This window comes from Halyomorpha halys, unplaced genomic scaffold (assembly GCF_000696795.3).
Source record: "Halyomorpha halys isolate HHAL.00 unplaced genomic scaffold, Hhal_1.1 Scaffold261.1, whole genome shotgun sequence".
NCBI lineage: Eukaryota > Metazoa > Arthropoda > Insecta > Hemiptera > Pentatomidae > Halyomorpha > Halyomorpha halys.
The window spans coordinates 454,258-467,129 of NW_027116513.1; the positions used below are offsets into that span (position 1 = coordinate 454,258).

General features: G+C 30.0%; 1 protein-coding gene across 7 annotated transcripts in view; it reads right to left on the minus strand.

The window, feature by feature from the left end:
* The window catches only part of LOC106680424 (protein fem-1 homolog CG6966), a 188,331-nt gene that overhangs the window by 7,150 nt on the left and 168,309 nt on the right, over positions 1-12,872 (minus strand). For 6 of the 7 annotated variants that reach the window (XM_014420137.3, XM_014420139.3, XM_014420135.3 and 3 more), the window contains exons 2-10: positions 12,001-12,160; positions 7,592-7,792; positions 5,966-6,184; positions 5,512-5,701; positions 4,946-5,143; positions 3,797-3,963; positions 3,481-3,616; positions 1,989-2,171; positions 490-715 (exon numbers count right to left, since the gene is read on the minus strand). In XM_014420137.3, coding sequence (XP_014275623.1) covers positions 490-715; positions 1,989-2,171; positions 3,481-3,616; positions 3,797-3,963; positions 4,946-5,143; positions 5,512-5,701; positions 5,966-6,184; positions 7,592-7,792; positions 12,001-12,160 — 1,680 coding nt within the window. The remainder of the gene's footprint in view (positions 1-489; positions 716-1,988; positions 2,172-3,480; positions 3,617-3,796; positions 3,964-4,945; positions 5,144-5,511; positions 5,702-5,965; positions 6,185-7,591; positions 7,793-12,000; positions 12,161-12,872) is intronic. The other variant, XM_014420136.3, reaches the window with a different exon arrangement.

A 12,872-nucleotide genomic window follows, 5' to 3' on the forward strand; every position in this document is an offset into this window, starting at 1 on the left:
CCTGTAAATGGACTCACCTACTGTTACTATCATCTCAATTTTAAATTTAAAATGTTCAAGTTTTTTTAATTTTACATAAAATTCTGGCAAAAATTAGTCCAAAGACGACAAAAATGCCTTATTTCCAATAATTAAAATACATAACTAATTGAAATTAACATTCAAATCTTTATTTAGAATTAAACAACCTTAATAATTTTAAATTTAAGCTCAAAATAAAAAAAAGTGGCATTATTGTAAGTCAGTAACAGTCGGCGAGTTCTTTTTACAGTTACATCTTCTGCATATCATACCTCGGCTTGACAACCACACACACACAGTAAGTCCAACTTTAAATATGTATCAAGTTCTGCGTGAAGGGATTAATAGAGAAAATTTTGAGATTAATAGTTAGAATTTAAATATCGACTTGAAAAGTATTTACAGGATATATTTTTTTAAAATTTTTAATGAAAAAACAAAAGAATAATAAATTATTAGAAAACGTACCTGTAATAGGGACGTGAATGTCCTTCCTGAAGCGTCCCTGGCATCGAAGTGGGCGCCTGCCTCTAGCAGCGATCTAACGAGAGGAGCTGATACGGGCCTGCATCGCGCTGCGATGTGGAGCGGGCTGCTCCCGCTGTCATCCAGCGAATTGGGATCAGCACCGGTCTTAAGGAGCGCTGCAACTAGGGCAGGAGCAGGGAACCTGCATGCAGGGTACCTGTCCACGCTGTTTTATTAGAGGCATTTTTTATCTATTCATAGCCTTTCAGCATTAAAAATAAAATATAATATAAAAATGATAACAGCAGTTATGGTAACATTATAAGGGGTATAATTAAAAGTTTAAATCAGAAATCAAGTTCAATTCCTTTGAATTCAGTGCAACAAAGATCTCAACTATCTTTGTCGCATTGAATTCAAAGGAATTGAACTTGATTTCTGATTTAAACTGTTTGTTTAGCGGTTCCTTTCAATTTATTACTATTTTTTTTTTTTTTAAATTGATGAAATAAGATAGTGTATATATGTGGACACAGAAATAATAAGTAGTTGTGATATAGTGAATTAGTTCGTACATGGTAATTTATAATAATTTTTAACTAATGATTATTTCAAAATATGTGTGCAGTTATATTAAAAATTGCATTTTTAAAGACAGAGGAGTACTCCAAAAATGTGTGCTTTATGTATATTAAACAAAAAAAAATTTCTAGTTATGGTAATAAGAAATTCTTAAAGAATGTACTTATCACTCAGGATTTATATTATAAAATTTAAAGTACATCACTTCAATGTTTAAAAACTGAAATGAACAACAATAAAATAAAGTGGTTTGGGAGGATAAGACAGCCAAGATCAGTTACATAAAATGTTGACAGTTACAATAAAAATCATCATAATTAATGAAAATACTTTAAATGTTTTACTTTTACAAGAAAGGAAAGGTTTGGACAACAAAATTCATCTAACTTAGTCCTTAAAAAAAAAGTGGTGTGGTGTCTAAAAACTTAGTACAGATTGGTGGGCTTATATAGAAGTTATTGCTATTTTTGTTTTAAAACAATAAATCTAAAGACCAGTGAAGGCAAAAATTAGGAACAAAAAATTTTTGTTTTTCTATTGCTATAAATATTTGTATATTAGGGTTTCTCAAGGTGGGAATAAATTATAAATTTTGTTCCTGCCAAGAATACAATAGTTTAACAAAAGATAACGAAGCCATTAGGATCGGATATTTCTATTTTTCTTTTTATTCATACATAATATCCTTTAATATTTTGTATTTTTCTATTATTTATTATTTCTAACAATGAGAATAGTTTTTTTTTTTAAAACAAAGAGGTTCTTTAGCGGAAGATTGTTTGAACATTCGTTATTTAAGCCATGTTAATATTTCATTGAGGATTAAACCTAGCGAATATTAAAGACTATTAAATTCTACATTGGCATGGCAAGTTCAATGAAATATTGAATAAGAAAATAAATGAAAATCTATTTACCTGCCGACTAGAGCTGCTTCCTCAGAGCAGGCAAGGTGTAGTGGCGTTTGTCCTCCCTTCCCGCGAGGGTTCAGCGAAACTAAGAGATAGATGACCCTAAGAGCGCGGTCCCACTCGCTCTGTCCCATGTTGGTCAGCACCTTCACTGTCAGGCAGGCCAAGTGGAGGCAGATCACCAACACCCTACGTCAAAAAAAAAAATTCCTTATCAGTTTCAAAAATTAGAAAAATCTCACAAAATAAAAATAACAAATTTATTCTTCAATAATTTCATAATTGGTTATGACTAGAGATTGGATTTTTGTGCATTAAATAACTGAAAAACAAGCAGTAAAATAACCAAAATGAACAAAATCTTGCAATTAAAACCTAGAATGTCTAAAATTGAGTATAAAACACCAAAATCCTACAATAATCAACTTTAATGTGTAATTTATAATATTAATATATACATGGAAAGCTTATTAGAAAATTATATATTACAATTTCAAGATTTAGGGAATAAAGCAACGTGCTATTTAGAAAAGAATATTTATTAACTATTAAATTTTAGTATTAACTCCAAATACTGGACTTGATATTTCTGAATTGTAATTTGAAATTCAATCTTTTCAATTTAATAAAATCAGTAACAAAATGAATAAGCTCTATGAATTTTTTTTTCTTTCACTATCTCTTAAGTTCTGTTAGGAGTGGAGTTGCATCTGTCCTCCTCTAGTACATATCTCTGTTTGGGCCCTTTAAGATGAACTATATATTTTAGGTGTTGATATAATTCATGGTACATATAAAATTAGGTGAAAAATTCCACTCTATTATAGATGAAAAGTGAGTCAAACACAGCTCTAAGAACAAGAAAAGCAAAGTATACATTCTGTCCTCAATTTCATTATTCAAGTATATAGTTATTGCACTTCTGAGAATAAGCAAATAGCTCTATATTTTTCATGGATTGTCTATCTTCTCTTCTTATGGGATATTAATATTATGCTCCCACATCTCTGGTATTCTCTTTTAATTCCAAATTTCCTGGAATAGCATCTGAAGAATCTTCTTCAATTCTTCCTTCCTGAATTGAATACGTTCGGGCAATGTCGTCAGGACCCCTAACATTATCAAGTTTCGAGCTATCAAGTGCTATCTCTATTTCACCCACTGTGGTCCAGTTATCCGTATTCTCTAGTTGATTTATATTCCTTGTTATATCTTTTGTCCAAGTTCACATTATGAATTTATCTTAGAAGCAGCATCTTAAAATTTCTAGGATTTCCTTTCGATCAGAAGTAATTTGCTCAGCTGTATTATTTAAATAAGAAAAAGAAGACTTTAAGAATATTATTGGAATTTTACTAGTTCTTATGAGCATGTAAAACATCTGTTGTTAAAAACAAGAGTTCAGTAAAGTTTTAAGACAATTTCTTATTGAGTGATAATTAAATTCAGAATTAGAAAGTATTTTAATACTTAAGGTTAAGTTCAAAGAAGCAGTTACCTGTGAAGATGGGAAGAATCACGCTCTGGGACTAGACAAACGCCAGACCTGACTTCAGCAACGGCTTTTAATAAGACACTGAGCATGTCATCAAAGGAGACAGATGGAACTCTCCTTCCACGCCCGCTAGATCGACCTATACGTTAATTAAAATAATTAAGTTTTTGATTCTGGTCCCTAAAACTTGATTACTTATACTAATAAGGGACATTATGCATAATTCAGCTTGCATTCTCTTTATGTAGATATGATAATTATGGTATAAATAAATGATTTTTTTTTTTAATTTAAAAAAGAATGTTAGCCATAAGTTTACCTTCTTCTCCCATCATGAATGAGAACAGTTCTGTGAAGGAAAATAGAGATGACTGGGTCATTGGATTAAGAGGTTCTAACATCGCCTGCTGCATATCGAGGGCATATGACCATAATGAGATACATCTAGAAAACTTGCCAGCATCTGCGTATACAGCTCCCCGGTATCTATTACAATAATATATTTACCTTAAAGTATTTAATTTATTTGATTAGAAAAATAATATATACTCTTAATAATATAACACTCTTGATATAGACAGTATGTTCAAGACTCAATTGATACACCCCCTTATGTTCAAAAGTTTTGAGATTTTCGAAATGAAACATAGCAAGTTTTAAAATTGGTTGTGGTGAATGAAGTTTCCTTTGGTAGTGAAGTCGACTTTAAAACCTCTTCCAGTTCTTGTTTAGCACATTTAACAATGGAAATGAGTGTTTTCAATGAAGGTTTCTCATAGGAAATCTCATTTTAAAAAGTCTGACGCATCCAGTAGGTATGTATCACTAAAAACCAAGATGATTTTTTTATGGTTTTTAAATGATTTAAGTGTTGACAATAAAAACAAAATGTAAAGAAGAAAATTATTTCATACTTTAATTTTCCATAAGAATCAGTCATCATGACAAGCATCTGAGTCTCCTCAGCTTTGAGAATACTCATTGTAATTCTTCACTAAAAAAATCCCTTTCCATTGGACATTCCGAAGTTAAGTGTGCTGGAGAAGCTACAATCCAATCAAAACATTAATAATAATATGCTAAGTTCTAATCCATCACAGAACATATGTTCGATGGGATAATGGGTAATTAATTCCTCTATCTCTTTTTTTCCTCTAATCCTCACTCAACACACAATAAAGAAAAAACAAAACTATGATTTTTGCAACAGCAGAGGTTTCCAAGTCGACAAAAGTCAGTTCCCGCCTATGAGACAGACTGTTTTTCCAGATAGTGTAGGGAAATCATATTTCCACGAATGGGTTAATTAACTAATAGATATATTTATCTTAAATATACATATTCCACTCAATACCATTTCTATGTGTTGGTATACAAGAGCTCTTGATAGGCACAGAAATTTTATACTGTAATAAACTCTAAAGTGAACGTATTAATACATACAATAAGGTATGACTTAAAAACTTACCGCACATAGTAGCTGGTATCTGGGTGAGCAGGTCCGAGTATTCTCTCTCTGATAAGTAGAGCCTGCATCCTCATTTCATCAGGGTCGGCCAGCAAACTGTCGAGCTCTTCTGCAGTCCTCATTTCCCTTGAGTGTTCATAAGCCTCGACTGTTGCTGTCTGAACAGGTTTAGGCAAAGGTGGCACGCCATCTTCGAACCTTAACAATATATTTATTATACTATAAAAATGTTTATAAACAATATATTGCTGATACATTATGTTATGCATTATAATACTTATAATCCATAACATAATAATAACCAACATTATATAGAGATTTTAAGTAAAATAAATTTATTAATATTAAAAATTTTAAAGAATAAACTTATCAACCTTGTTTTTACTGAATGATGTACTGAAAAATAACAGTAAAAAATGGAGCTGTCATCTCCATATGGGCAAGTAAAAGTAAAATTAATAGCTGAATTAGAAACAGATCACAAGTTTATGAAATTTGTTATAAATAAATACTTTTATTAAAGGACAAAAAAATTAATAATAATAAGCTTCAAAGATTATATTTACCTGATAGCCATCGCCCGTTTCCATAGAGCAAGGGCGCCAATCATGTCTCTTTTCTTATCAACGAAAGTGGCCCCAAGGAGCTCGAGCGCATCTACACTCTCCTCCCTGGTGACTATCCTCGGCAATTGTATAAGATATTCTACTATGTGACTATGACCTGTAACACTCGCTGCCAGCAGTGGTGTCATTCCTGAAAAATTATAATACTCCATCAATGCGATACAAACTAAAAATAATTAATTATAATATAATTCACAAATTTTTGTTTATCTGTCGACCCAGTAAAATTTAGTTTAAAAGTTGCAATATCCTTCCGTAAGTTTTGTTTATGACTTGAGGATTTATAGAAATTAAGAAGTCTACTATTGCAGCGCATTAGTGAACTTAACTTATTTTGGTCATAAGTTTATCACAGAAATAATATTAAAGCTAATATATCAATAAGATAACTTACCATAAGAATCTACATCCATCTTAGCCCCATGTTCAATAAGCATTTTAAGTATGTTGAGAGAACCAGACTCGGCACAGTCATGTAAAGCTGTGTTACCTTTGACAGATTTACGATTTACATTAGCTCCTAGGCCTAGAAGATACTGAGCTATTTGGTAATGTCCTTTGTAACACGCTATCATGAGGCAAGTGTGTCCGTGACGATTCGACACCTCGATATCTGAAAACAAAAAAATTACCTTTAATATTACACTAATTACTATTATTTTTTTTATAAACATACATTTAAATGTTTAAATCTGTAGGATAGAAGTCTCTCCAAAAAACTGTTGGTCTAAAAATTAGGCTGTTGTGAACCAAGAGCTGAAATAGGTTAGCTAACAACTAATAGCTTCCTTTGCTTAGCTTTTATGGTTGACGTCGGAACAATAATCAGTAAAAACATGGGTAGCAGATCGTATTCAATGACCCACATAGATGCGCTTGTTCTTACCCAAAATTATTTTGACTGTAAACTATCAATAATAAGTAAAGGAAACTAATTATTACTTATAAAGTAGAGACCAAATTTTTATGAAATTGCAAATTATAGGTTTTGCAGAGTAGTTTAGTTTTTAAGTATGTTTGCATAAATGCATAGAGTATTTAGCAAGTTTAATTTTATTCAAATAAGGATAACCTTATTAATATAAATTATATAAATAAGCTTTCCATGTATCAATATAATAAATTATACTATTACAGTTGATTATTGCAGGATTAGGGTGTTTTATGCACATTTTGAGTTATTACTGCAGGATTTTGGTCTTTTTCCTGCACAAACATCTGATCTCCAGTTATGACCTATGGTAAGCTAACTTAGCATCGCTCGACAATCGGCCTTAATCCAAAGTTAACAAAAAATATTACTTTCAAATGATAAGAAAATTGATTAGACGATTCATGAAATATTAACTTGAATTTCTTTTCTAATATCATTTGAAGATATTAGAATTATTACCTAGTAATCATATTACTTATTCAGCTTTCATAAAAGGAATATAAAATCATTACCTTATTTTATTATAATCTTATTACAGCTTATTATATTTATGATAGCTTATTACCTAGTAATCTTTACCATTTATGCACATTGTTCAATAATGATTTTGAAACATTTAGGCTTATTCTCCTCCTATTTTGACTTCAGCATTCTGTCCACAATCCACAATTATACCAGAAATAGTTATTGCTCATTTGAAAAAAAAAAAAAAAGCCAGTAACCTCATTTTTCCCCATGGTCTTCGTTTGTAATTTGTAAATTAATGAAAAAATCCCTTACCGTTTTTCTTCGAAATCAAAGTTCTACAAAGTTATATTTTTGGCAAATATTATATAATTATAAGCTATTTGGTTGAATTACTGGTAGCTTGTATACTTTTTTAATTATTTGTTTTAAGTTTTATTTATTTCCTCTATTACTACTATTCATTTGGTTCAACACAAACAAAAAAGATTTATAGGTATCTATATAATAAATGAAATCATATTGGGTGCATCTGATATAGTTTTTGAGAAATAATATTCACAGGATAGTGATAACTTATAATAAATTACATCTACAATGAGTGCTATTCATATACCATACCTGCCCCCTGCTCGACGAGGAATTTGACTATTTCATAGTGACCATCAAAGCATGCTGCTCTCAGAGGTGTCGAATTTGTTTTGGTTGTTGAGTTGACGGATGCCCCACGGCGGACCAGGAACTTCACAACTGAAAAGTGTCCAGCCGCGGCTGCGCACCAAAGTGGTGGTGCCCCCTCGATAGTCTCACCATCGAACACAACTGAAAATAAAAATTATATAGTACAAATTTTTAGATTAAACATAGAAAGAATATGACACTATTAATATATATAAGTTGATCCTATGTGATTCACCAATAATAACACACCAATGGCTGTTTAATTAAAAGCTTATATACATAGGTATATTTATTTAATTTAATCAATATTGCCCATGTTTATATATTTTTTAAAACTAGATAAAAAAAAAAATGCTTAACCAAAACTTAATTTATCAGAAAGCAGAATATTTAGGCTATTTGAAGACAGCAAAAAATAATAATGAAATATATCATTTTTTAATTAATTTTGATTTACAGGGCGGAAAACTGCAAATGATTGTCATTACCAACTTTCTATTATTTGAAACTTAGATGAAAAATTATATTTAGGCTTTTGATTTCTGTTGTTTTTATGGCGTTAATCATTGTAGAAATGTTTTTCTAACTGTCACCTAGTGCCTGAACAATAGACTGAGGAACAGTGAATTTGGCCTTTTCTCTTGTGTACTTTGAACACTCTTCAATAATATATCTTGCAGTTAATACTGTTTGGCGATACTGGAACTTTGAGGTGGATTCTTTAGCCATCACATAACTGTGGTGCCTATACTTTGGAACAAAAAATGGAGATAAGCCATTTCAATTAAAATATAACTACAATAAATAATTTCTTTTTTAGTGGCCGAAAGCAAAAAGATTTGTACAAATGACTGCTCAATTTTGATGAATTGTTGACCCATACAGCGCACTGATCAGTCCAGACAGATATTAACAAGACTTTATGAGTTATTTTGAATTACCTCTGTCATATTTCTGATTTTTTTTAGCTTAAACATCTAGAATAAATTAGTTGTTAGCTTACATTTCTCACTAATAACATCAAATCTTTACGTGACACTGAGCAGGGAAAAACGTTAATAAAAGTACACCTTTTTATTTTATAAATATTTTACTAAATTCACAACAAATTAATGAATAATACATGCATTGTCTGTAATAAATGTTATTAAACCAATTTGTCAGAGCATCTATATTAATTTTAAAGTATGAAATTGATATAAAAGTGACATTAAAGAAATAAAATCAAATAAATAATGAAATGAAACATACTGTACATATAAGTAAACAAATTCCTCAAAAAAGTAATTAAAATTAAATTGATTCGTATTAAATGTTTTTTTGTTTTTTTTATACTGAATCAAATTTGGGACAGAAAGAAAAAATATAGCTCTTAAATCTACTTTCATGTTTATAAAGTGTTTTCTTTAATTGGAGATAAATTATGATTTGTGCTTACATCTGAAAATATCGTAATAGATCTAAGACTGGTCTATAAATACATTTACTATGAATATTTTACTGATCAATAATATTTCCAACAAGTGAGCCTAATGATAACAGCTCATTACTGTTAAAAACTTGATCTCATCGATAAAGAAATATTTGAGGGGAAAGTAGATATTTTATAATTGTAAAAATGGATCTACAACCAGCAACAACCAAACGTAACAGTAAAAGATAATTTCAGCGAAAAGATGACACAGAGGATGATTTATAAATATAAAAGTTATATTTAAAAAAAAAATGTATTAATACATCTTATTTTGGGTGCAAGATCAAAATTGGTGCCAGTATAAGGCTGACAACCCTTGATTTATGATAATTATGCATATACACAAGAAATAAATTTGATATATTTTGAAATATATAATACAAAAAAAAAAAAAGCTAAATTATTAATTTAATATTTCACTGATGAGGTTCAATTCACCACTGAGGCTTAACAATGAACCAAAGAAGTTCCTTAACTTTGTAATATATTGTAAAATTTCTCAGTACTTTTAACAGTTTCCATTAATAGTTCCAAAATGTTCTTATAAAGTAATAATTACTGAAATCGATGAGCAAATTTTATTCACAATTTATTTTTAACATTAGTCATAATTAGACCTGCATAATCGACAATGATAAACGTCATAGAAGAATAACTTGTTACTTAAAACATATCAATAGAAAAAATAAACATAATATTGTGAAAAATATAGATCATACCGGAGATGTGTAGGTATAGTGTATATCGTTATATTCGAGAATTTTATCGATAAACTTGCTTCCAATCGATATATCTGTAGTTATATATCGAATTAACTGAATAGTTCATTATTGAACGATTAAATTATTGAATTTTACCGACTAGTCGAATGTATTAAACCATATAGTACGAGAAAATCCCAAATAAATCCCCTTAGTACAAGAGCCCAAGAGGAGAAAAAAGGCAGTTATCTCACCCTAATTTTTTATTACTTTAATGAAAGCTATATGTAATTAATAGTCAAAATTGATGAGTCTGCCAAGTATAGGTAGGGGGAATAAAAAATGGCGGCTGTTTCAAAGCGATAAAAAAAACTAATTTTTCATTCGGAGCTTAAAAGCTACCAACAACACTAGAAAATCTAAAAGAACATTATTTAAAGAAGAGCAAATTTGCTAAAATATGAGCCCTAATAGAGTTATTTACGTACAATAGTTCTTGAAATATAGCTTTTTAAAAACCAACATTTCATAAAGATGTTGTATGGGACGTACTGAAAGGTCAGTAGTTAGTGAATTTATTTTAAAGATCTTTATCTCAAAAACCATTTGACGAACAGATGTCTAACAGCACTAAAATTAAAGATAGTTTAATGAGCTATAAAGTAGTTTATGATGTTTATTTTCGTAGGAGTAATAATTTACGTGAAATTTGCTAAAATAAATTGATTTATAGTTGTTCGGACAAATTTTCATTTGTCACATTTATATTCATGTGTGAATATCGTAAAAACTACTTCCCCTACGAAGATAAGTGTCATAAACTACTTTATAGTAAGTTAAATTTCCTTTATTTTGAGTGTTGGCAGATATATGTGAGTCTTATTAGTCTAGAGATATATTTTTTCAAAAATCCAACATTTTATACTAACAACTATAAATTGATATTTTGTGATTTATTTTGTCAAATATCATAAGAACTACTACTCCTAGAAAGATAAACATGATTAACTATTTTGTAGTTAAATTAGCTAGCTTTAATTGGAGCGATGGCAGACATCTGTACGTCCAATGGTTTCTGAAATGAAGTTTTTCATAAATCAAACTTATTGTCCGAACAACTTTAAATCAATTTATTTTAGCAAATATCATGAAAACTATAATTCCTAAGAAAGTAAAGGTCATAAACTCCTTTATTAGTCCATTAAACTGGCTTTAATTTGAGTGCTAATAGACATCTGTAGGTCACATAGTTCCTGAGATATAGGTTTCTCAAAATAAATTAACTAACTACTAATCTTTCAGAAGATTTTTAAGAAATTTTGCTTTTTAAAAAGCTATTCTCGAGAACTATTGGACGTAAATAGCTCTTTTAAGGCTAATATTTCAGCAAATTAACTCTTCTTTAAATAATGCTCTCTTAGATTTTCTAGTGTTGTTGGTAGTTTTTAAGATATAGAGCTCCGAATGAAAAATTAGTGTTTTTTTAAGGTTTTGAAACAGTCGCCATTTTTTATTCCCTCTACCTATACTTGGCAGATTCATAAATTTTGACTATTAATTATACATAGTTTTCATTAAAGCAATCAAAAATTAGGGTGAGCTAACTGCCTATTTTTCTTCACGGCTCTTGTACTAATACGTACTTAGATCTATTTACCAGAGCTAGTAAGACAATGAACTCAAGGACAATACGGTAATAGGATTAAATAAACAAACATGAAGAGAGAAAGTGAACAATTATCTGATTGAGTAGAATGTGATCGCAACACACTCCCTTGCGAGACCATCAATTCATTTGTTTAACAAATCACTTCTGTAATAGTAATGTAATAGGGCTAGCTTAATGTATTATTCATTGCGCAATTAATATCCAATAATAGGGTACATAATTACAATAAATTACAATTAAATATAATAAATTAAAATATAATTAGCCATGACCAAAAATCAGTCATTATTGTAATAGATGAAAATCAGGTACTAACTTTAAATATATTTTTTATTTTTTTTCAAAAGAATTACAATTAAAATTTTTAAATTAAATTTTTATTTTTTAACAGTTTTCTTTTTAAGTGCTTTTACTAAAAAGAAACTTGAATTTATTTGTAAAATTTTAAAATAAAAAATATTTTCTAAATATATCCATCTTGAAGAGTGGGTAGGTTAACACTCACCGGATCCGGGCTGCTCCAGATCTGCGTTGCACCTGTCGACCAAATACTCCACTACATCGTAGTGGCCGTTTCGACAAGCCATCACTAGGGGAGTCGCGCCGTTCGTTTTTGTTCCAATTAGCATGAGGACCTCCTCCGCATTACGGTGCTCCAAGAACACCTGGAAAGGTTAAAAAAAGATGAGTTAGAACATTTAAGTTACATAATAAAATATAATAAACAAATAATATGATTCTTGTCCATATTTATAATAATAGGAAAACTGAACAATCAAAAATATAATAATAGACTGCCACTTCATTTAACAAGAATTATTATGGTTAAGTCTAGATATCTGCTATCTATTTTATACACTACTCCTGATATTAATTCTTTCTCAAGATGACGGGAATATATTTGTACCATCAGGTTCTGACAAAAGACGCTTCTAAAGATACCCGAGGAAATTTGACCAGGCCATCAAAGTCTTTTCTGGATCCTACGTCTTGGCTGCACGCCCTTCCCCAACTGTCCTTCGAGGCCAACTTCGCATAATCTGCCTAGTATAAACCGTTGAAATATGAAATTCTAGGTAGTTTGTCCATTCTCTTTTGTATTATTATTTAGTGGTATAATTGATACAAACATAGGTGTATACTTTTTTCCTTAACTACAAAATAATATTGTTCAGATTTCCTTCATCCATAACGAATTATTACTAGAAGATGATATGTTAAGAAAATTAAATCTTTAAATAAGAACAATTTCTTGTGACAATAAGAACAGTTGTGCAAGACACTGTCCTGGATATGTATTTTTTTCAAGATGACAGGAATATATCTGTACCATCAGGTTCTGCCAAAAGACGTTCCTAAAGATACCCGAGGAAATTG